The following is a 27,005-nucleotide window of genomic DNA, read 5'->3' on the forward strand; positions in this document are numbered from 1 at the left end:
ACAGACTCACCTCTTGAGCTTCAGGTGTTATTTTTCTCAATTTTTTTCTTTATTTCCTTTTGAGCTTTTCTTTTCAACAACATACCTATACTTTTCATTTTAGCATTTTCAGAGAAAAGGGAAGAGTAAAATGCAGTTCTCCTCTCATGTCACATTAATAATCCAGCCCCATACCAGATGTCTTTTATTAGTTTTGTACTAGAATTCACAAATTCTTTGTGACTATGGTACCAAGCACCATCGAGTAGATAAGAGGACAGAAAATGAAAACATAAAGGCAGCTTCTGGAACAGCAACCCTGCCCCCTTGGATTTCTCATACATTAATGATATCTCATTACAGTTTGTCTTTTACCCACTGGACTGAAAACTAAGGGGGTAAGATTAGAATTAGCTGGTTTTCAAACTCTGTTCCATGGAATCCTGGAAGTGCCATAGCTTTCAAGTCCTAAGTGCTTGAATAATTCCCTAAGTGTGAGCACAGATGCACACACACACACAAACTTCATACATGCACACAAGTGAGCAAAAGCAATAGAAATACCTCTTCACATCCACTGCCAGCTCCTTGAGACTTTATTTCCTCGTCCACTGCTTCTTGAAGCTCATTATTAACCTGGTCCAGTTCCTCGCCATTTTCTTCATTGGTGGCTCTGCTCACACGAGCAGGACCTGCCTGCTCCTCCCTGTGATCCAGGATCTCCTCTGCTTGCTCTGGAGCTTCAGTAGCCTCCCCGTCTCCTTCCTCTTCAACTCCACCGTTCATTCCTGAAAAGTCTTCCTTCTGTCCCACTTCCTTATTTTCTTTCTCTCTATCTTCCTCATCTACTATTTCTGCTGGCCTCTGATGGATCAAAAGGAATAATGGATAAAAATAGAAAGTATAACAGAGATTTTCCATGGCACATTATAATAATGTAATAATTATAATATTACTGTCAAGTGAAACTTCCTTACATTTGCATATATACAGTATATCTTGTGTTAACCTTTACAAATATACCACTCTTCACAAATATTTTCTCATTTAATTCTCACAATCATCCTGTGAGGTTGGTATTATTCCCATTTTACAGGTGAGAAAACTAAGGTCTGGGGAGACCAAGTATCTAGCCCAAGATTCCACTGTTTGTAAGTGGAACAGCCAGAATGAAAATGAACCATGTGACTCCAAAATCAATGTTCTTAATCCCCATGGCAAAGAGAAAACTAAACTGCAGGATACTTGGCCAATGTCTAGTGGCCCAGAGGAGGAGGTAAAAAAAAATTCTTTGTGGAGAGATTATCATCCCCACCACTAGTGTCTGGTATGTATTTAAATCTCTAAGTATGAAAAAGGGCAATGGCGATGGCCAGGATGTGAAGCCTGGTTTTCTAAAAATAAACATGGACAGCTTTCCATACAATACCTAAGAGAGTTGACTATATATCTCTAAATAACAAAAAGTGATTGTCGAGGGCTTCTCTGGTGGCGCAGTGGGTGAGAGTCCGCTTGCCGATGCAGGGGACACGGGTTCGTGCCCCGGTCCGGGAAGATCCCACATGCCGCGGAGCAGCTGGGCCCTTAGCCATGGCCGCTGAGCCTGTGTGTCTGGAGCCTGTGCTCCGCAATGGGAGAAGCCACAGCAGTGAGAGGCCCGCATACCGCAAAAAAAAAAAAAAGTGATTGTCTTGCAGATCCAAGGCCAAGAAACTATATATTCTTTCTATAAAAAATAAGAAACGCTCAAGTATTTTATAAACTAGGCATTTTTACTGTTATTTAGATACATGTAAGTCTGTTTTAAAAGAGAACAGGAGGCCAAGTTCCAGAGCCAAGACTTTGGAGAGAGAAAGACCCAGGTTCAAGTCCTGGCCAGGCACTTACTGGCTGTTACCTAACTTCTTTGAACTTCATATTCCCCACTTGTAAAATGAGAATATAATAAAACTTCCACGGAGATTAAATAAGTTACATACAGTGCCTAGCAAAGCACCTGGCACATCATGATCCTAAAAAAAAAAAAAAAAAATTAAAATATCTTCCCATTTGTTATAATACATTCTTTCCTGGACCTACCATATTTCTTCATTGGCCTTAATAAAACATGAGTTTTTTAAAGGATAGGGTAGAAAGAGAATTTGTTTTATGTTAGGACCCCACTCCTGCCTCTTTCTAGTCATCTGACACTGGACAGGTCAGTTAATCCCCTGGTATCTGTAAAACAAAGGTTTGAGGTGCAATTAACTCTGACCTCCCTTCCAACTCTGGAAGTCCATTCTCCTCTAACTACCCAAATTCTTATTATGGGACTATTAATGGTCTTCTTATAAAAGTTATCATAATGCTCTCAGTTTAGGAAGTAAAGAAGGAAGGAAATGGAGCAGAGTAGACTAAAAAAACTCAGGATAAAATTCAACACAACGTTATTTCGAAGAGGAAAGAGGCAGAACCATGAATTCTTATACTCTGTCCAACATAAAGTCTCAGATTTGATTACATGATATCAAAGATGCCCTTTAAAAAAATGAAGGTTAAAAAAATGAATTCTTAAAATATTCCAATAACCATCGTGTTTGTCATCAAAGACGATGTCATCAAAGACTAAATTAAATAATAGTACAGTGCTTCTACATCTTTCAAATTTCCATTCAGTTGCTTAATGTCAAACTGCGTAGAGCCCTAGTGATCCCTAAGCATGCTGCCCAGGGGGAGGCCCTTAGGAAGGCCAAATGCTGGACAGAAACTAAAGGTGGGAGGGGATGGATCTGCCAGATGATGTGGAAAGAAAAGGCAAGAGATTTATAAAATGAAACCCACAGCGCTTGGTAAGGATTTCTGGTTTTTATGCATAAGACCTAAATGAATGACGGTGAGAAAATTTTTCAATTTCCAAAGGGGAAAACACTATGTTCCCATCTCCACACGCTTGTCCCACCCTCTCTCAATGCAGAGAACAAAGACGGCAGAGCATTGACGCAGACGCACTAGAAGTGATGACAGGAGAGTGTGGCAAGGGACAGGGTGGGCACTGTCATTGTGAAAACAGAGCAGAGGAAATGTCTGGGGCCAAAGATGACATTTATGTCACTGAGGAGAAAGGGCTTCTGAGGGACCCAGGGAAGGAACCGACAGCACCAGGAGGTCCAGAGGCTTCCTCAATAAGACACTGGGACAGAGAGGGGGCGCTGGGTGGGAGAGAGTTAGAATAAAGAGCCATATGTAAAATAGATAGCTAGTGGGAAGGAGCCACATAGCACAGGGAGATCAGCTCGGTGCTTTGTGTCCACCTAGAGGGATGGGAGGGAGACGCAAGAGGGAGGGGATATGGGGATATATGTATATGTATAGCTGATTCACTTTGTTATAAAGCAGAAAATAACACACCTGCTTTATAATTGTAAAGCAATTATACTCCAATAAAGATGTTAAAAAAAATTTACAGAGAAAAAAAAAGAGCCAACTCAGGGAAACACGGCGGGTGGCTCCCCACTAACCTATCAGAAGAGGCCATGAAAAGGCTCAGGGGTCTTGGACCAAGAGACAGCAAGTTCCCTTGCTGGTGACCCTGAGGGATTTTTTAGGGGATACTCACAGGGGGACTCTAAGAGACACTGGAGGGCTCTCAGGCACCATGACTCGAGCTAATGGGCCTGGAGCAGCTGTTTGTGCTGGGCTAGATGCCAGGCATTCAGAGACAAGTACGACTGTGACATCAAAGAGCTCAGAGCGGTAAGGCAGCACATCACAGCGATCGTGGGGCAGGAGGAAGGAGCAGTAACTCAGGGTGGGGTGTGGCAGCCTGGGGCACATCCCACACAGTCTGGGCACTGAGGTTTTTACAGCACTGCGTGAATGGTGTCCATAGGTGGAGAGCAAAGGACAGGCAGCAAATACACCAAGCACCCGTCACCCGTATGTGCCGAATGTCACTCTCAGCATTCATACATTCATTATTTCCTAAAACCCTCACAAGAACCCTACGAAACAGGCTTCTGATGCCCATTATAAGAATGAGGAAAGTGAGAAATCCCTCAACGCTGCCTGCATCACACCCCAGGTGAACCAACAGGGTTAAGGTGGTCTTGTCCCAAAGTCCTATATTCTTTCTCAAAGTAATAACACAAGCAGTTGCTAATGTACCTAGCACTGCTGCAAGCACACCCAAGTATACTTTCAATGGCCAGAAAATATGACGTCTGCAGTAGGCAACATGACTTTTATTGTTTAAAGAATTACTGACCTGAAAACAAAACATTTCTGGATTTCTATTAAAGACTGGTAGATCTAGGGAAGGAACATTATAAACATTGTTAGGCAGAGTACTTGAAGCAGGACACAACGAAAATCCAGAAATACTACAGCGCTAACGGCCAATGAGAGCAAAAAGATTTCTGTGCAAGTTACCTCTGAAAATTGGATAATCGTGTATCGCACTTCTAGAAATTGTAATCCTTACTGTGCCTAAAGTTGCCTTATTCAAAGCAACTTTGGGTTTTGGGTTTTGTGGGGTATTTTGCGGTACGCGGGCCTCTCACTGTTGTGGCCTCTCCCGTTGTGGAGCACAGGCTCCGGACGCACAGGCTCAGCAGCCATGGCTAAGGGCCCAGCCGCTCCGCGGCATGTGGGATCTTCCCGGACCGGGGCACGAACCCGTGTCCCCTGCATCGGCAGGCGGACTCTCAACCACTGCTCCATCAGGGAAGCCCTGGGTTTTGGTTTTAAAGAGAAGTTATACAGCATTTTTAATACAAACTCTTTAATAATGATACCAGAAAATTCAAATTTTACTTTAACCATTCAGGAATATAGATATGTCCCTTGCCTCTGAGAATCTATTACAAGAGCTTGCTAAAGTCTGCTAAGGTGACTACAGCTGTCTAAATGGGAAAAAGTCTGTTTTCCTTTACTGATATCTGGATTTATACCTAAAAGTTACAGAATGATAGTGTTGGTTTCTAGTTTTTAGTTTTAAGTCTATCACCCTACCCCCTTCTTTGCTCCCAATCCCCAAACGCATATACATTTTCCCCCCTTTAATGAAAAGAGCTGGGCTGGGATATACCCTAATCTCTTTTTAAGGATGGAGACACCTAGCCCTAAATTCAGCTCTGTTCTCTTCGCTGTTATTACCACCACTACTAACAAGCAGTATTATGCTTTCATCCCATTATTTCTATTAGACTTTCCCAGCACAGCTATTTTAGTAGCCATCAAACGAAGCCACATCTGGTTGGCTCAACTTTAAGAAATGCTGGATTATGGGGCTGAAATACCAATTTGATCAATTTAAATAAAATGGTAACATTAGTTAAAAGGCTTATAATCCTTTAAAATATCCTGAGTGTAGTACGAAATTTATTATTACTACAACACAATTCAGGACAAAAAAAAGAAAGAAAGAAAAAAATGCTTCTATGACAGATCTGTAATGAATAAATGAAAAGCAATGCGCTTTTTGGTGTAATCTCCTTTGAAGCAAGCATTAAATTATTAAAGATGTTTCCAGTGTATACATCAATCAAATCATCCCCAGAAGGAACACTGAGTTTTACACCCATACACACGCACACAGATAAAATCTATACCGTGGCAAGGGCCTACAAAGAAGTAAAAAAAATAAAACAGCATTCCTTCCATAAGAGAGTGGGTGTCCATTATTAGATAGCCACACTATATTTGAATAATGTGTTCCCACTCCACCCCACCAAAAAACAAAACAAAACAAAACTTTGCAACTATTTAGTTTCTTCAAAATTCCCAAGTAGTTCTCAGCCTCTGCCCGTTTAGCTGGCCCTGCCTGATTGCCCAGCTAAGCAGGGACAGTCACAGCCAGCCAGACGCCAGTGTTAGTGCAGTGAGCCAGGGGTGACGTGTACACAGAACCCACGTTCCACCCGCACCTCAAAGAACCTTACAAGATTCCGAAGATGTTTGCAATGTTGACAGAGAAAAGTGGACACAGGAGGCAAAAGGGCGAGGGTGGAGGGTGTGGGGAGAAAGGGACAGGGACATGGATGGAAAAGGTAAGAGTTAGACATCGCAAGTTCAACTTGAGAGAGTGAGGAAGGAGGAAGAGAAGCAGGAAGGGAAGAACCCTCTTTCCCAGGTCCAATCACACTGTCCCTTTTACACTGAAGGGAAGCAGAGCTCCCACATGTGACGCTGCCTCTCCTTCCTGCAGAAGCCAGTTCTCATGTGATTCCAAGAGACTGTGTTCATAACTGAAGAAGCTCGCCAGGCAGGGGTGGGGGTTCCTGGACAAAATTTCTGCCTGCTGATGTTTTCTACAATGGTGATGTCAGCTGCGTGAAATGAAGCAGCCGTGGTCTGTTGGGAAGGCAGGGGTCACTCTGCAGCTTCAGGCTAGTGAACCCACCTCACCCTTTGGAAACTGAGGATAATAATGACCTCACAGAAGTGCAGTAAGGACCAAATGAGATCATGCACATGAAAGACCACTATAAACTGAAAAAGCTACAAATATATATATATACATATATGTGTGTGTGTATATATATGTTTATTATCGTTACCACTCCATTTTTTTTGCCCTTGGATGGAAAGAGTTAAGAGGCTGTTGTCTGATTAAATAGTGTAATACAGGATTTGCACTACAGTCATGAAATCGTATTCTAGTGGGCCACTTAGAGCAGTGTCCCTTCTAAATCTCATTCACATGAAAACAAACAAACAAAATGTATCAAGACACTTAGCAATTATCTTGCCCTTCTTAGTTAATACAGTTAATATGCAGGCTGATGTTCAACTTCTGGTCCAATGAGACGGTTAGGTGTGATTTTCATAAACTAATCACCCTTGCTTTTAGTTACTTAGTTTATTCTTTGCTTCTGAGTTCCCTGGTATGCACTTCTCACAACAAATTTACCATCCAATAGCTTTTATTTTTTCTGAACTCTATTTACTCTTAAAAGTAATACAAATATGCCAGCAGTAAATACCAAAAAAGGGTGACCTCCGTAAATGAGTATATGCATTTAGGTAATGCACGACCTTGTCTTCAGTTGTCATGACAGGTTGGCAGTAGCCGGTTATTCATCCTGTTTCTCCTACCTTTACCCGGAAGGCTCTTCCTTCCCTTCGTTAGACCCACCTTCTCTCGAAGCCTTCCTGCTCCCCTCAGGCAGTTGTCACTCCTGATTTGCGCCCTCAGAACACCTGTCAAACTCTAATCACAGTGTGCCATTATCCCCTACTTATGGTTGATATGAAAACAGTGAACATGGGGCACTTCCCTGGCAGTCCAGTGGTTAAGCCTTCGCCTTCCAATGCAGGGGGTGCAGGTTTGATCCCTGGTCAGGGAGCTAATATCCCACGTGCCTCTCGGCCAAAAAACCAAAACATAAAACAGAAGCAATATTGGAACAAATTCAATAAAGACTTTAAAAATGGCTCATGTCAAAAAAATCTTTAAAAAAAAAAAGGAAAATTGTGAACGTGAATTGCTATCGAGTACGTAGATGACTCAAACGATGTTTGGAATGATTGTTGAATAATGGGGAAATAACCTTGGCTCTAGGGAGGCCTTCTGGAAGTTTCTAGAAGCAAGGGCTCTTTCTTCTTCATCTTTGTGTCCATCACCACATCTCCCACAGGATTGTAATTCACTGTCTTGAATTAAACCCAAATGTGCCTCCCACAGATAAAAGCCACCAGAGTATGTGCCTTCAGGAAAGGACAGATGATGGTGACAAGGCTCACGTCTGTTGGGCGCTCTCCAGGGACCTGGTCCTATGTTCCATGCACCTCACCTGCCTAATCGTATTTAAACTAACCTCACCACCATTTGAGGAAAATACTATTCTCATCCCAACTTGCAGATAAACAAACTGAAGCATAAAGAGTTAGATAAACTTGTCCAAAAGCCCACCAATAGTGACAGAGGGATAAGAATGCTTTTTTGACCACAGGACTGTACTATTTCCCCAAGATAATGTACAGAGCAACATCCCAAACTCAACACGATGTTAAATAGTTACTCCCAGCCTCGTGTCTTCTAAACCAATGCCTCTCCATCACCGGGCATCTTGTTAAATGCAGATTCTGAGTCAGCAGTTCTGAGCCTCTGCACTTCCAGCAGCTCAGGTGCTACTGATGCTGCTGGTCCCCAGGTGACACTTGGTGAGGCTCTAAACCACACGTAACACAGGTATGGTCATAAATACACCACCACCCCTAAAAGACATCTTTGGTTAAAATTTCTAATTGTAATTATGCCTCGTTAGATGAAGGTCATATTTTAACTTAGAAAGTATGAATTTTATTGAAAACTGGGAGAAAATAGTACTGACTGTTGACAGAATGATATTTAGCCATAAAGACAGTTCTACAAGATTTATTCTAATTACATCACCCTGCCACTCTTTCTTAGGAGTCACTTTATAAAAAAGAAACACATCATTGCCAAGGCGATAAACCAGGAAGATATTTTTACCTGTGCTTAAAGGTCTTCTCCCCTGGTGTTTATGTTGAATTTAGTCAATTTGTGACTAAAATTTTAAGAGAACCAGTTTTCAGGTAGACACTGTTTCTCCATCCTGAATTTTCAGGACTAGCTCATTCCTGTGAGTAATTGTGCAATACTATATTCTGTATAAAGCACAATTCTTATGTTTCACTGGAGTCAAGAAAGGGTATTCATTATACTCTCTCCTATATACTCACTAAACTGATGTATATAATGATTGCACAAATCATTTAGATGGTTCCAGTCTCAAAGCCTCACTGACATCAAGAACGTCCGGAGTGCAGCTAGATTAACAGACATATTACACATATATGTACAATTACAGATAATACGTACCCTTAAACATAGAAGTGTTTATAAGAAAGGTGAGACGTTTACCTTTTAAAAAGCACTTTATTTATCATAAGCAATTGCTCTTGATACTGTTACTAGAAAAGTGACACCAGACTTTCTCCCTAACATGACACCAGCATTGATATTCCAAGTGACTTTTTGCCTGCATTTGCCTACGTGCATATCTTACTATTTATTTTGTAAGGGACATCCTGGGAAAATGGTTGATTTGTATGGCAAGACAGAAAAGGTCTGGTAGTTATTATTGCTGTCTGCATCCTAGCAGGGACGGCTCAGGGGAAACCATAAGTATTCAGGTTTTCTAGAGAATATGCATGCAGTTACAAAGGTTAACTCAGGATTCCTGAGTGGTAAGAGGAAAGAAGATGGAATATGGAAATCATATGGAAATGAGCCACAAAATATCAGAAGCATCAATTACTTGGAAGGTATTTTCACAGACAGATGAGGCTGCTCAAGTGACTTACACTTTAAACTCGCATCACACCTTTGACAGTAACAGCGGCACCAAAATTTAGAAATGGGAAAAGGCATCTAAACAGACACTACAGCTGATGTCCCACCCACTTTAGAAGTAAATGTTGGGACTTCCCTGGTGGTGCAGTGGTTAAGAATCCACCTGCCAATGCAGGGGACGTGGGTTCTGAGCCCTGGCCAGGGAAGATTCCACATGCCGCGGAGCAACTATGCCCTCGCGCCACAACCACTGAAGCCCACGCACCTAGAGCCCATGCTCCACAACAAGGGAAGCCACCACAATGAGTAGCCCCTGTTCACAGCAACTAGAGAAAGCCCATGTGCAGCAACAAAGACCCAATGCAGCCAAAAATAAATAAAATATTTTAAAAAAATTTAAGAGAAAGTAAATGTTGCTTTTTCTTATATTTATATCAGAATTCCCTGAGGAGTATATTTGAATGTTTAAAACCCTCGCTATCTGAGATAACAGCACACGCTACAACTTTCTAGGCAAGAGAGCCTACCTAACCACCCAACTGTCCTCCTCATTCTTACCTGTCAGGTCTCCCTCCCTGAACTACCCTAGACCTAGAAACTGGAGCTCAGAACGCCCCCATACACACACACACACACACACATGAAAATACTACCTTAAATGTCCATTTCTCCATGAAGCATTTGCTATCTTTGAAATTTGGGAGTAGGATTTGTTATAGGCTTTGGATAGAAGGTGTTTCTGTGGATTTGATGGCAGAATTCAGGCAGAGATGTTGAAAGTAAAGAAGTTACTACACTTGTTTTTATTTCTGTTACCATAGAGACTAAAATCATCTCCTACCCAAGCTGAATGAGGTGTTTGGAAATAATCAGTTTCAATTTTTCATGACAGCAAAGTACTGCTTCCCGTTTTCAGCTTTCAGAGGCTTACATTCACAGAAGGGAAAAAATGGTTTAATGTGGTTTGAAGTACAATGGCCTACAAAAAAGGGTGGTTCTATTTACAGACATGACCCTCTAAGGACACAGGGAGAGGGAAGCTTTGGCCAGCCACCTGCTGAGAGCTGGCTCACCCAGGCCCGCTGAACTCCACAAGTTCCCACAACACTCATAGAATAAGATATAATACCTTGAAAACTTATATTTATATAGCTATTTAGTCATCTTAGAAAAAAACCTGCCCCATTAAGTCTTCTCACTTTAGAAGTAAATGTTGATCTTCTTTCGCTTACATCAGAAATCGCTGAAGGCTATGTTTTAATGTGTAACACCATTTCCGTCAATTAAACACAAATCAACAAAGGTGATGTCACAGAAGGCCTTGTTGATGATGCACAGGGAAGTTAAGAAGCCAGAGCATCCTCACCTTAGCTCTTCCCACTGTGTGTGATGCTTATAGCACCAACCACGAACATGAGTCACTAAGAGGAGGTGACCTGAACGTAGAGAATGGTGAAAATACTGTTTGCACGCAATTCCTTTCATTTCAGGGAAGACAGTGGAGGCCGAGTAGCCCTCTGCACAGATGGAATCTGTTTGTGAGATAATTAGAAGCCCCTCATCTCCCCATTTCCCTTCCTTGAAGTGTTGAGACAGAGCACCAGACTGGAAGCCAGGAACCCTGGGCGCCTGTGTAGACTCCCCAGCCCCCAGCAGGCTGTGTGTTTGTGGGAACATGGCTTTCCCCACTATAGTATGGGGATTTGTTTCTTCAATGGCAAAGCAAGGAGTTTATTCCAGCCTCCTTTCTGGTTCTGAACATTTCCTAATTCTGATTTTAATAAATACATTTCACTGAAATAGATTTAGGGGTCTGGTCAAAAGAAGCAGCCTCCTTTATCTTTCTGTGTATTTTACACATGAACATGAACAAGTAACACAAACAAGCTCTCCATTGAGCTTACCCTTCATAAGAGAAGCTGTCGGTGACTGCTGGTTCTCCACAAGGGACAAAATATGTCAATGGGCATATCTGGACTTCAAACCTCCTGCTTCTGGTTATAGCCTCTAGGCTGCAGATTCTTTAAAATGGCATTGTGTTCTATATGTGTAGATCAATCATCACAAACTTAAATGCCCCCAGTGGCTGGGCAAATAACATAAATGTGTAATTCAGGACAGGTGTGAGGTAATAGGGAGTGCTGAGGTCTGCAGTAAACTGAAGAGTACACGCCCACTAAAGAGATTCCATATTGTAAGCCCTGGGCCAGCCAAAAAAATTCTCTCATAGGAGATTTGGTCACAGGCTGCCAGTTTATCATCCCTACTGCAGATTCTATGAAGACAGTTTATTTTCACAGTGATGAATTAGTGTGAAAGAGATTTCTGGTTAAACACAGCAGACTGAACAAATGTGTGTGGGGGGGGTTTGTAGCTTCCTTCCAATTTCCCTCTTAATTTTAGGTAAGGGCAACTTTAAAAGGGATGAAGCTATAGAGACACAGAAGACTGGAATTTTGGAAACAGCCACAGAATTTGGGAAACTGTAAAGGCACTGGACATGGGGCCGATTAACAGCAGAACCAAGTAAGCTAAAATTTGAGTCTGTAGGGAGGGGAAGCCAAGAAGCAAACTTTGCACATTGAAAAAACCTATAGAAGGTTTGGGGATTGGAGGCACCATCTGTCTCTGGAAGAATGGGCATAGGTATCGATATAACTAAAAACAGGTGGATTGGCTTAGAGTCTTTAAATGAAGGAGGCAGACTCCCAAGATTCCCTTGCTGACCTTGGAGAAATAAATGAGGTTTATTCTTTAAAGATATTGAACTATAAGGAAGCTGCCCTCAAGCACAGTGAGAACAAGGGCACCGTACTGAAACCCAGAAGGATACATCTCTCTACTTCAAGTCTTTTACTTAAGGTCCCCAAGCCACCTTCCCACAGTCAGATCCCAAAGTGCTCACAGCCAGGCTTACACCATTAAGGCAAGAGGTTGAAAGACTCCACTCAAAAGAAATAGACCAACCCAAAGGAACTACACAGATACTGAAAATTGGAGGTACGCCAATGAAATGGCAAAACGAATCACTCTACAGTGAAACATCCCCAGCCTGATGAGCTCTGCCTGTACACAGAGAGTTTCCTTAATGCTTCCTTCTAAAATCTAACCAGACATACACCTTAAATTCATACAATGTTACATGTCAAATATATTGCAATTAAAAAAAAATCTCACCAGACAACCAAGGAGAGCCTCTAACATGGAGACAGAGATCATGGAGATAGAAAGATAGAAAGAAAAAAGAAACAGAAGAAACAAACATAGTTCTGGAAAAGAAAGTTTAAAATAATAGGTTAATCCTTGGAGAAATAAGGGAAGAGACCACATACATAAAATAAGAATAGGATGCTATAAAAAGGAACATTCAGAGAATATGAAAGAGCTCTTAAAAATTAAAACCACGATGGCTAGAAAAAAATCAATAGATGGAAAATAAACCCTGAAGCTTGTTGATTTTTTTTTAAAGTTGAGAAAATAGAAAAAAATCCATAGAGGTGGAAAGTAGGAGAGATAAGTAGAGTATCAATCTAGGAGGTCCTACATCTGAATACTTGCAGTTCCAGAGGAAAGTAAAGAAATAGAAGAAAATTATCTAAGACATAATTCAACAATTTTTTCCAGAACTGAAAAACAAACATTTTCAGAATAAAAAAGCCCATTGAGGGACTTCCCTGGTAGTCCAGTGGTAAAGAATCTGCCTTACAATGCAGGGGACGTGGGTTCGATTCCTCGTCAGGGAACTAAGATCCCACATGCTGCAGGGCAACTAAGCCCACGAGCCACAACTACTGAGCTCGCGCCTCAACTTAGAGAGGCCACGTGCCACAAACTACAGAGCCCGTGTGTCCTGGAGCCTGCGCACCACAACTAGAGAAGAGAAAACCCGCATACCACAACTAGAGAGAAGCCCACGCGCTGCAACAAAAGATCCCACATGCCTCAACGAAGATCCCACGGCTGCAACTAAGACCTGACACAGCCAAAAATAAATTAAATAAATAAATAATAAATAAATAAATCTTAAAAAAAACACAAAAAGCCCATGAGTACCCAATCGAATACGTAAAATGACCTGCACCAAGGCACATAACTGGAAATTTTCAGAACACCAGGAACAAAGGAAAAAGCCTAACAGCTTCCAGAGAGAGAAAAAGGATTATTTACAAAGGATCAGGAAACAGAATGACATCAAACTTCCCAACTGCAAATCTGGATGGGAAGGCCAACTGAGCAACACATTCAGAATTCTGAGAGAAATTATATCTAACCTAGAATTTTGTATCTAGTCATGCTTACAGTCAAGTTTGCTAGAGAAAAAAAAAAAAAAGACATTTTCAGACATGCAGAGTCTCAAAAAATAAAAGTTCCTCCCATGAAGCTTTTCCGAGGCAGCTGCTAGAGGTGAGCTCCACAAAAACAACGAAGGTATAACCAAGAAAGAGGAAGATGTAGAAACCAGGAATTAGGGAATTCATCCACGGGAGAAGCAAAAAAATTCCCAAAATAATGGTGAAGAAAAATACCAGGATGACTCTGAAAAGTAGATCCAAAGAACAACCAACCAGCCTGAGGCAGATGATCGAAAGCCTTGAGAAAAAGATCCAATTGAGATTCATTATCACTGTGTACATCTGAGTGCATCAAGAGGAGATCTGGCAGAGTTTGGAGATGGCCTGGTAATGACTACAGAGAATAGAAAACTAATCAAATGAAAACTTAGAAAACTAAGCAAATGAAAAAAACATAGGCAATTACTAAAATAGGGAGGAGGAAAAAATATTACACAAGAATATTTCTCTATTCCATGAGAAACAGCTAATAGCTCAAATCGGTTAGGTCTATAGAGCAGGAAGAATCCAGGCGGGGAAAGCTGGGGCAAGTGGTTGCAATTTTTGTCATAATTTTTCTTGGATTGGTTGACTTTTAAAAAGAGTACATGTGTAACTTTGTTATTAAGGATTTATTACGTTTTAAATCAATCAACAAATAAGAAAATAATATATACCACAACCTCCAATTTAAAAAAAAAAAGAAAGCTTTCATTGCTCCTGTGTTCATGACGCTGGTTTAAATGCTATTTAATGAAACTACTTAGCATAAAAACATCTTGCAATTCTCATTATATTACTACTCAAAATCAACTACAAGTGGATGGAAAAAGCTATAAAACAATCCAAAACCACGCTGAAGTTACAATCCACATCTTCTGCTCTCTTCTCTTAAATGGAACAAAATCCTAAATATAATTGCTTCTTTGCCTATTTTATAGGTATGTATTTGCCTGTGTCTTTGAGATGGTGGCTTCTCCTGCCTGATCTTTACTTACTAGAGGCAGTTTACTTAACTATAATGGAACGGTCTCATTTCTTGCCTCCTTAGCTTGGAAAAGCATCAGTTTATAAATGGAACACAATGACACATAAGTCATTGGTGCCAGGTATAGCCACAGATATTGGTTAATCAGGCACTTGCTTCACTGCTTACGGGAAACCAGATTGATTTAGAATGTGCATGCAAAACAATTAATTTTTAAAAGAGTACTTTATTCTTATGAGACCTAAACTCTCCCCTGAGAAAAGGTATTTGTTCTGGCCTCCCCAAACCTGTAAAAGAATGTGACAGTCTTCAGTTTCCCATGGGTTTGGATGTAGTATTAGATCCAGGATCATTCATTTGTCTCTAAAAAATTAAGAGTCTAGACCTTGGGACAGAGCTCAAACATGTTTTTAGCTGAAATTAGTCCACAGTGCCCCATTACACACACTTAAACACATAAACACAATGTCAGATGGGATCAGTAGAGGCTATGAAAGACTATGGAAGATCTGAAATTTTTCCATACTTAACAAGCTAACACATTAGCCTGCCATCTCTTCATGGGTGCTGGCAGAAGACAAGAGACTACTGGGTCAGAGACAAAGGACTTTACTGCTCACAGCAATAGCAGTAGCCAGAGGATCAGCATTTGCACCCACTCCCTGAGGCCCCATTTCCACAGGACAATGAGAAGGGGGTGATACACATGGTGGCTTACACTACAGGGGAAGGACCCCATGCTTAGAGAACCCAAATCTTTTTTCTCCAAATATTTTCATTGTGATAAAATAAACACAGCAAAAAATTTTACCATTTTAACTAGTTTTAAGTATACAATTCAATGGCACATCTTTTATAATGGATAGTAAACGTGCCTGACCTTTGCACTCTAGGGAGACATTATCTTTATTATACTGGACCATCAACAAACCTAGCCTTTGCTCCACACCAGGATTTCTCAGTCTCAGCACTATTGACATTTTGCACTGGATAATTTTTTCCTGTGAGGACAGTCGTGTGCATTACAAGATATTTAGCAGATTCCCTGGCCACTACCCACTAGATGTCAGTAGCACTCCCTCACTTATAATGATCAAAAATGTCTCCAGAAATTGCCAAATATCCCCTTGGAGGCAAATCACCTCCAGCTGAGAATGACTGCTCCAGAGGCAGTCACGATCTCTGTCTTTTGAGGCTGTTCACTACACAAACATCCTGGAAAAAACAGTCCAGAACAAAGGCAATCTGTGCCTCTACTCACAAAACATGCAAAACACAAGAGATCCACGGAGAACTGCCTCTCAACAGAGGCCTTAATATTTACTTCTGAAACTTGATCTGCTTTTCAGGCATAGATAAAGTACTTGGCCAATTTGCACATGATATTACACGCACACACACCCTTCTTCGTGGTACTTTGACTAAAGTTACAACAAGAACCATTTAGATGATAGGAAACAAGTTCAAAGAAGTTAAGTAGGTATGGCCCGAAAGGAAATGTATGTATCATTTACAGCTGAGCCAAGCAGTATATAATAATTCTTTTCTCATGCAGGAATTTTTCCCCTCCTTGGGTTAATAATTGGCTTTTGTGGGGGAGGAGTGCATTTAATACTCTTCCCCAGATCACTCCTGTGCTTTGAAGTTAGACACACCTGCATTCAAATCCCCATTCCTCTACTTAACAGTACAAACCTGGACATGTAATTCCACCCATAGGAGCTTACTTTATTTCCATACATAAAGTGAAGGTGATAAGACCTATCTCACAGGGTTGTCATAACAATTATATGAGAAAGTGCCTAGTACAGTGCCTGGCACTCAGTAGGTACTGAATAAAGAGTAGCTATTGCTACTATTACAGGTCCTCAGAGTGGTTCTTACTATAATGGAGCTTTACACTAATTTTTCCACACTCTCACTTGGTTTTTCACAATATTTATAACATAGCTGCTTAGGATATGGAGCAAAAGACCACCAGGCCACAGAGAGAATGACTCTAAGACCTGACTTCATAAGCATCTCATGCCAACCCCATGAGCTAAACAATCCTAACTCTATTACTAATAGGGTCAAAGAAGAAAGCAATTCTGACCTTTTGTTACCTGGTTTTCTTTTCTTCAAACTGACCTCAATTTGTTGATATTGCCCAGCTTTCACCAATCTGTTTTTTTTTTTTTTTTTTTTTTTTTTTTTCCGGTACACGGGCCTCTCATTGTTGTGGCCTCTCCCGTTGCGGAGCACAGGCTCTGGACGCGCAGGCTCAGCGGCCACGGCTCACAGGCCCAGCCGCTCCGCGGCATGTGGGATCCTCCTGGACCAGGGCACGAATCCGCGTCCCCTGCAACGGCAGGCGGACCCTCAACTACTGCGCCACCAGGGAAGCGCTACCAATCTGTTTAATCTGTCTCTCCTGCATACTTGTATTTTAATAAGCTAGCACTCTTGTGTCAAATAAGAAATCAAGCTCTGCAGACACTTTGGATGGCTGTTCAAGTATCATCAGGGATCAACTCGTCTCGTGCCCTCCCCTTCCTGGTGATCATGAAACTCACAAGTAAAGAAATACCGATCACAGATTTCAAAACTAAGTGATTAACAAAGAGATCTCCTTTTTGGTAATAATGCTATGACTTTCTCTTGATATTTGGTATTTTTGACTTTGGAATATAAATTAGTCTTGGTTTCTGCTGCTATTAGGTGTTGTACATACGTGATGATTTCTCTTCTTTGTCTTAAAATATAATATTTAATTATAGCTTCACCGAAGACTTAAAATTCCAATTTCCCTCAGGGGGAAAAAAAAATACCTATAACTGGAGCTTATGAAAAATTGTTAGTTGCAGCTAATCCTGGATAATAACTTGGATTTTTGAAATCTGTGTGATTTTTAACACATTAAGCTTTTCATCAGGAAGGTGATGCTTTTACAGAAAATGCTGGTGGAATAATCAGGCAGCAATTTCACTGCTGCAATGTTAAGACAAATACAGCTGAGAACATCAACTATGGAATTTGCTGGATTGTGAGGTTTGCTCTTTGAAAAGGAAATATCACATAATAGTCAGGAAAAAAGTGGCAATTCCTGGTGACTTTGTATTCCCTTGAGCCTGGGATTATGAATTCCCCCTCCTCACCTAAATTCCAATCCTCCACTTAGAATTGTAAGAAACTTGATTGAATTCTATTAAAAAGCCTAAACAACTTTTATTTCTTGTATCATTTAGCCAGAATGAACACTACTTAGTTCCTTCTATAAGCACATGTGTGTACACACACACACTCCTAAAAGTACAGTGTCCCATTGGCCTAAAAAGAAAATCAATACACACTTAGCAAATATTTGAGCTGCATTTATATAAGCAATTCCTTTACAAAAAACAAATTCCAACCATCGCCATTTCAAGGACCCTAAAGGAGAGAAAATAACGGCACTTTTAAACTGCTTTTCTAAATGGAGGACTTTTTTCTAGGTTAAAAACGCCCAAGCCAATACTCTTTTTTGTATCAAACTTTCGCCCTCTGTTTCTCATACCTAACTCCAACCCACCTCGTTCTTCAATGCTGTTTATTAAAGATATACCATTGTCTGTAACAATAAAGACTCTGTCCAAATGGCTCCTCTTTGTGGGAATATGAGGAAGGACTGAAGGTGTTTTGTTTTATTTTTAAGGTCGTTCAGCCACATAGCTAGCACCTGAGAGCGTTTAACTCGCATCTGCATAAGAACAGCACAGGGCAGGTAACACAAAACTTGAAAGAAAAATAGTATTTGGTTTACACATATTTTTAAGGCATGGAGACTACCTGGTCAAGTGGAATCTCAACTTGAGTATCTTCATCTTCTTGGACTTCTGCAGCCCCCCGCGTTTCTGATCTTTCCTCTCCAGCTTTGAAAACGCCTTCATCTATTGAGAGAAATACACAGTGTGAATCAAAATCCAATTGTGACATCGTGTGGCTGAATGTTGAAATTACAGTCAAATCCCTAATGAAGATTATTTTTTGTAGGTATTCTGATTCCCCTTGTATTGACAAGATTTTTGTAGCCCCCATTTCTTCTATATTTTCATTGGGAAAAGGTTCAGTGACCAAAACAAGGCTGACCCAGAAGAGCAGGGCTATTTTCCAGCCTCTCCTCACCCCCTGGCTACTGATTTAATAACACAGTCCTTGGGAAAACTGGACAGCTACATGTAAAAGAATGAAATCCGAACACTCCCTAACACCATACACAAAAATAAACTCAAAATGGATTAAAGACCTAAATGTAAGGCCAGACACCATCAAACTCTTAGAGGAAAAGAGAGGCAGAACACTCTATGAAATAAATCACAGCAGGATCCTTTTTGACCCACCTCCTAGAGAAATGGAAATAAAAACAAAAATAAACAAATGGGACCTAACGAAACTTAAAAGTTTTTGCACAGCAATGGTAACCATAAACAAGATGAAAAGACAACCCTCAGAATGGGAGAAAATATTTGCAAATGAAGCAACTGACAAAGGATTAATCTCCAAAACATACAAGCAACTCATGCAGCTCAATATCAAGAAAAAAAACAACCCAACCCAAAAATACGCAGAAGATCTAAATAGACATTTCTCCAAAGAAGATATACAGATTGCCAACAAACACATGAAAGAATGCTCAACATCACTAACCATTAGAGAAATGCAAATCAAAACTACAATGAGATATCATCTCACACCGGTCAGAATGGCCATCATCAAAAAGTCTACAAACAATAAATGCTGGAGAGGGTGTGGAGAAAACGGAACCCTCTTGCACTGTTGGTGGGAATGTAAATTGATACAGCCACTATGGAGAACAGTATGGAGGTTCCTTAAAAACTAAAAATAGAACTACCATACGACCCAGCAATCCCACTACTGGGCATATACGCTGAGAAAACCATAATTCAAAAAGAGTTATGTACCAAAATGTTCACTGCAGCTCTATTTACAATAGCCAAGACATGGAAGCAACCTAAGTGTCCATCGACAGATGAATGGATAAAGAAGATGTGGCACATATATACAACGGAATTACTCAGCCATAAAAAGGAACGAAACTGAGTTATTTTTAGTGAGGTGGATGGACCTAGAGACTGTCATACATAGTGAAGTAAGTCAGAAAGAGAAAAACAAATACCGTATGCTAACACATATATATGGAATCTAAAAGAAAATGGTCAGAAGAACCTAGGGGCAAGATGGGAATAAAGATGCAGACCTACTAGAGAATGGACTTGAGGATATGGGGAGGGGGAAGGGTAAGCTGGGACAAAGTGAGAGAGTGGCATGGACATATATACACTACCAAACGTAAAATAGATAGCTAGTGGGAAGCAGCCGCATAGCACAGGGAGATCAGCTCGGTGCTTTGTGACCACCTAGAGGGGTGGGATAGGGACGGTGGGAGGGAGGGAGATGCAAGAGGGAAGAGATATGGGGACATATGTATATGTATAAGTGATTCACTTTGCTATAAAGCAGAAACTGACACACCATTGTAAAGCAATTATACCCTAATAAAGATGTTAAAAAATTTTTTAAATTAAAAATAAATAAATAAAAGAGAATTGGATTAAAAAAATAATCCAGTGTTGGGAAAAAATAAAAATAAAAAATAACACAGCCTTGTACAAGTACTTAGATGGGAAGGATTTCCTACCTACTACCTCTGCTCTCTCCTCCTAGCCCTGAAACAGTGATGATGCTTGATGCTTGAAAATACTCCTTTTAGAAGTTTGCCTTTCCCAAAAGAATGTTATACACTGAAATAATGTATTGGAATAATTCTCTCTATTCAGAGTAATATAAAAAAATACTTTTTACTGTACCAGGATCATAGAGCTGACTCCACATCTCACCCAAATCAATCTTTTACTCTGAAGGTGTCCACAGTATTTTCACAGCCTATGTCTTAAAACCCTTAACTATAAAATGTAACCCAAATTTCTAAGACTTTAGGTTAAGCTCCTTCGACTTGTTCTCCCACAGGAAGCAATAAGAGCTGTTTTCCATATTTGAAGTAGTTTTAATGTCTTCCCTCTGTCTTCTCTTCTCCAGGCCAAGTAATCAAAGAATCACAGGACCATTTGTCATTCTGTCCATCTATTTGCCTCAAGACAGGTCTAGTGCTTCAGTCATTCGCATGGATGTTTTCTCTGCCCAATCATTTAAAATCCCTGGGGATGGAGATTTCACCTCCTTGTCTGATCATCTATTCCAGTATTTGATTACCCTTACAGTCTAGAAAATGTTTTTATCTTTTGTCTTAAAACCCCTTCTATTTCTCAGATGGAAGCTTGTTTCCCAGAGCACAAATAGTTAACACATTTCACATGATAATACTTCATATTGTTAAAGTTATGAAGTCACTCTTAATTAAGCATAAAATATGTCTTTACCTTCACTGAGGATCAATTATATGTAAGGCACAATATGAGTCGATGTGACCTCCTAGGATATAAATGAGATGTAGACTTTTTCCAGTTGCTTACAGACCAATGAGTAGACAGAAATACATACACACCACTAATAAGGTGCCCTGAGGTAAGAGGCATAAGGGCTACGGCAGAGCCCTAGTGGAAGCTTAGAAGGTACAGCCAAGTGAAAAAGGAAGGAAGGAAGAGAGAGAGGAAATATAACCAAACTCAAGCCCTTTTTGTTTCTCCTAGAGAAACAATTTTCCCTTTTAATTACTTTTTAATTACTTCTCTACTATCCTTTTCAAAAACCAGGAACAACAGAGCTATCCCCAAAGCTGATTAGACATGTTAGATTAATTTACATGGATTAATTCCATTTTTTATTGAAGTATAATTTACAATGTTGTGTTAGTTTCAAGCGTACAGCAAAGTGATTCAGTTATACATATATACTATTTTTCTTATTCTTTTCTATTATAGGCTATTACAAGATATTGAATATAGTTCCCTGTGCTATACAGTAGGTCCTTATTATTTAACTATTTTATATATAGTAGTGTGTATATGTTAATCCCAAACTCCTAATTTATCTCCCCGCCCCCTCCTGCCACTACCCCCTTTGGTAACCATAAGTTGGTTTTCTATGTCTGTGAGTCTTTCTGTTTCGTAAATAAGTTCATTTGTGTCATACTTTAGATTCCACATATAAATGATATCATATGATATTTGCCTTTCTCTAACTTACTTCACTTAATGTGATAATCTCTAGGTCCATCCATGTTGCTGCAACTGGCATTATTCTTTTTTATGGCTAACATTCCATTGTGTATATATACCACATCTTCTTTATCCATTCATCTGTCATTTTGAGGATTACCTGCAGCAATAATTTAATCCCAGACTGGTTTTTACTCTCAGCCAACAACCTTGTCACCTAATAATCCTTTCCTTCCACCAGCTCATGTGTGCATAAGCAATCCAAGGTAATTTTTAATTCACTAGAGTTTTCTCAGTTAAATCATCCTGTGTATATATTAATTGAAAAAAAATATATATATATATATACAGGAATCACTACACAATCATCACCAAAATGATGATTTCTGCATAGGCAGCAGCTATTTTGGGTTATCTCTGCAACCCATCTCCCCAAGGACACAGCTCACCTAGCAGGTCTAATGATTCTGTCCTAACTCCATAGCATCTTATAACTCAGAGCATGGATGCAAACGAAACTGCAGTTCAGCAATATCAGAAAAAAGAATACAGAAAACAAAACAATATGTGATGATGTTCTCATGTATTTGGCCTGGAGTAAATGCAAAGTTATGGTCACAAGCTCAACAAAGCAATCCTTGAGCTAAGAAAAGTACAGGGAAGGACACTTCAAAGGGCAAGGAAAATAGCTTACAATTATTCTGTCCTAAAAGATGTGAAAGGGAGTAATCCAAGTCTATAAAATTGGAGTCAACAGGATAGGACAAGCTGATGTTTGTCTCTCCATCAAATTCTGGAACACAGAACTCAAGGAAATAATAAACATTACATTGATGGTAGAAAACATTAATTAAATGATAGAAAAATAAATTCCACTTTATTCACATGTGGAGTCCATAATTCTGAGAATGTATAGAGGCAGAATAAACTAATTTCAAATAGGGTTGCACATTTTATCAAATGTTCTCTCCAAAATGGTTTAAAAAGGAAAGTTAAGGTGTGTCTGACATTCATTTCCACCTTCTGAAATACCTTAGAAGACAACAATCATACTCATCCACAAAGTGTCCCTGGAGTCAACCGTCTGAGATAGATGCTGGTCTCAGTAGACTATGACCTATGTCCATGACTTTTTTGGACAACGTTTTTTCATCCAAGTATGGCACCTGCTTTCAAAGGAACCACAAAGAGAAACCTACAGATACCAGAGAAATATATTGTTAATGCTCACATTCAATGAAATGTTTAACTGTATCCAAGCAGAGCTCTGAATGGCTTGCAGATGTGTTTTAGGATAAACATTTCACAAGAAAAGAAGAATGAGATCAATAATAACAAATAAAATGGAAAGGGCACTGAGATGGAAAATGGCAACCATAATGATATAAACAGCAAGGAGACAAATCAACAAAGCTCAACGTTGAGTATGGTGACAAAAAGAGAAAATACGAAGATAAAAGTGTTTGGTTGAGCCATGGTGTAGGATTTGTTCACCACTAAATGGAGATGTGTAAGCCACCTCCTTCAGCAGCACAGAGCAAGAAAGTAAGGTTGGAAAGGAATTCACAGAAATAAACAGTGATGGAAAAAAGAAAAGCAAGAAAGTTACTTTGTGATACGAAAAAGGACTTGAATTTTTATTAAAAATGTTACATAAAATTTAAAATAGGGGAATATGAATTTCCAGGGGAAATATTTTTAAATAGCATTTTCTGATTATAGATTATTTAAGACACATGTATGCATTTTAGAAAACTTGGAAGATGAAGAAAATAAAGGTCCTAATCTCCTGATCCAGAGTTTCTCTCTCGCTCTCTCACACACTCATAAAACTGAGATACTAATGTATATATAATTTCAAGAGATTTTTAAACTTTGAAATCATATCATGAGCATTTCCCACATCATTAAATGTTATCTGAACACATAATAAATTGGTGGTACCATGCTGTAATTAATGGACAATGAACCTGGATTCTTGCATCATCCCATACTTAGAAAAGCACTAAAACCATTAACTAAGATGTCTGTTCCTCACAACTAGCTAACAATAACCTTCTGTCAAGATGAGCGCTTGAATTGGGTGATTGGGATTGACATGTATACACTGATGTGTATAAAATTGATGACTAAAAAGAGCCTACTGTATAAAAAAGTAAATTAAATTAAATTAAAAAAAAAAGCTGAGCGCTTGATTGCATATATCCCTTTGTCAAAATCATATATATGTACTGGCCTCCCCCCTTTACCTCTTCAAACAGTTCTCAGAGCTCTCAGAGACTGTCTTCCAGGTTATAATCCACAGATTGGCTCAAATAAAATTCTCCATTTCTTGCTTAGATTGACTATTGACTTATTATTTCCACTGAAAATACTATCTTTTTTCCTATATGAACATACTACGATAAACTTTAATTTCTAAATTAGGCACAGTAAGAGAATATCCGAATTGCCAGCATCACTACTCTTGCACTTTGGGGCCATTATTAAGTAAAATAAGGGTTACTTCGAACACAAGCACTGCAATACCTCTACAGTCGATCTAATAACCAAGAGAGTCTTTAGACTGAAGTATCTAAAGAACAGGCCACACCAGACAAAGGGATGCTTCATCTCTCAGATGGGAAGAGGTGGGAGAGCACAAGATTTCATGGCGCTTCTCAGGACAGCCTGAAATTTAAAACATGTCAACATAATAAAGGCCATGTATGACAAACCCACAGCCAACATCGTTCCCAATGGTCAAAAACTGAAACCACTTCCTCTAACATCAGGAACAAGAAAAGGGTGCCCACTCTCACCACTATTATTCAATATAGTTTTGGAAGTTTTAGCCACGGTAATCAGAGAAGAAAAAGAAATAAAAGGAATCCAAATCGGAAGTGAAGAAGTAAAGCTGTCACTGTTCGCAGATGACATGATACTTTACATAGAGAATCCTAAAGATGGTACCAGAAAACTACTAGAACTAATCAATAAATTTGGTAAAGTAGCAGGATACAAAATTAATGCACAGAAATCTCTTGCATTCCTACATGCTAATGATGAAAAATCTGAAAGAGAAATTAAGGAAACACTCTCATTTACCATTGCAACAAAAAGAATAAAATACCTAGGAATAAACCTATCTAAGGAGACAAAAGACCTGTATACAGAAAACTATAAGACACTGATGAAAGAAATTAAAGATGATACAAACAGATGGAGAGATATAGCATGTTCTTGGATTGGAAGAATCACCAATGTGAAAGTAATTATACTACCCAAAGCAATCTACAGATTCAGTGCAATCCCTAACAAACTACCAATGGCATTTTTCACAGAACTAGAACAAAAAATTTCACAATTTGTATGGAAACATGAAAGACCCCGAGTAGCCTAAGCAATCTTGAGAAAGAAATACGGAACTGGAGGATCCAAGCTCCCTGACTTCAAGCTATACTACAAAGCTACAGTAATCAAGACAGTATGGTACTGGCACAAAAACAGAATCAATGGAACAGGATAGAAAGCCCAGAGACACACACATATGGTCACCTTATTTTTGATAAAGGAGGCAAGAATATACCATGGAGAAAAGACAGCCTCTTCAATAAGTGGTGCTGGGAAAACTGGACAGCTACATGTAAAAGAATGAAAATAGAACACTCCCTGACACCATACACAAAAATAAACTCAAAATGGACTAAAGACCTAAATGTAAGCCCAGACACTATAAAACTCTTAGAGGAAAAGAGAGGCAGAACACTCTATGACATAAATCACAGCAAGATCCTTTTTGACCCACCTCCTAGAGAAATGGAAATAAACACAAAAATAAACAAATGGGACCTAATGAAACTTAAAAGCTTTTGCACAGCAAAGGAAACCATAAACAAGACGAAAAGACAACTCTCAGAATGGGAGAAAATATTTGCAAACAAAGCAACTGACAAAGGAATAATCTCCAAAACATACAGCAGCTCATGCAGCTCAATATGAAAAAAACAAACAACCCAATCCAAAAATGGGCAAAAGACCTAAATAGACAGTTCTCCAAAGAAGATATACAAATTGCCAATAAACACATTAAAGGATGCTCAACATCACTAATCATTAGAGAAATGCAAATCAAAACTACAGTGAGGTATCACCTCACACCGGTCAGAATGGCCATCATCATAAAGTCTATAAACAATAAATGCTGGAGAGGGTGTGGAGAAAAGGGAACCCTCTTGCACCCTCTAACACACCATTGTGTAGCAATTATACTCCAATAAAGATGTAAAACACAAAACTAAAAATGTATAAATTGAAGAAGTAAAATAAAACTTATGAACTGTTGTTTCTGGAATTTTCCATTTACTATTTTCAAACCACAGTTGACTGCAGAAAGCAAAACCACAGGTAAGGGGGAACTACTGTACTTCATCCAGGGCCGAGATCAGTGAGCCAATGTGAATGTTCAAAAATATGATGAACATTCATGATGAGTGTTCAAAGTTATGTGAACGCTCAAGATGAAAGTTCAAAAGCAGGCCTGAAAACCAGGAAATTAACACCAAAGGATTGCCAGCAAGGCCAAAATACAATGGTAAAGAATTTGAACGATACAATATGTTCCCCTTCTGTCAGTGCCACAGTAAAAAGCAACTAAAAAGGGGAGGGGGCGGATAAATTGGTAGATTGGGATTGACATATACACACTACTAAATATAAAACAGGTAACTAATAAGAACCTGCTGTATAGCACAGGGAACTCTTCAATACTCTGTAATGCGCTATATGGGAAAAGAATCTAAAAAAGAGTGGGTATATGTATATGTATAACTGATTCACTTTGCTGTACACCTGAAACTAACACAACAATGTAAATCAACTATACTCCACTAAAAATTAATTTAAAAAAAGAAAATCACACACAAAAAAGCAACTAAAGACACACTTCATGGAAGAAGGTAAAGATGCAACATTAAAAACTTAAAACACCTTCTTGCAAGGATAGATTACACAAGAAATTTAAGTTTTTACAAAAATATTCAGTTTTTCATCGAGGGCAATATTATGCAAGCACTTCAAAACCTTACATTTTCCCTTTATTACAACTGCTCGTTTAAACTGGCACAGTAAATTTAGATCATAACAGCAATCGTTATGCGCAATCGTTGTATAGTTATTGCTATAAATAGCTCGGACGTCCTAACCACAACTCACTAAGGGTAGTTGCCAGCTAGGGTAGGGGGTTTAGCCTCTAATGGGACACATGATTAGTTTTA

The 27,005-nt window shown here is 39.4% G+C and overlaps 1 protein-coding gene across 1 annotated transcript in view; it reads right to left on the minus strand.

Moving 5' to 3' along the window:
• Positions 1 to 27,005, minus strand: part of DCDC2 (doublecortin domain containing 2) — a 160,804-nt gene that overhangs the window by 7,312 nt on the left and 126,487 nt on the right. Inside the window, exons 8-9 of the mRNA XM_060023561.2 lie at positions 18,404 to 18,504; positions 544 to 843 (exon numbers count right to left, since the gene is read on the minus strand). Of these exons, the coding sequence (XP_059879544.1) occupies positions 544 to 843; positions 18,404 to 18,504 (401 nt within the window). The remainder of the gene's footprint in view (positions 1 to 543; positions 844 to 18,403; positions 18,505 to 27,005) is intronic.

This window comes from Delphinus delphis, chromosome 10 (assembly GCF_949987515.2).
Source record: "Delphinus delphis chromosome 10, mDelDel1.2, whole genome shotgun sequence".
Taxonomy (NCBI): Eukaryota; Metazoa; Chordata; class Mammalia; order Artiodactyla; family Delphinidae; genus Delphinus; species Delphinus delphis.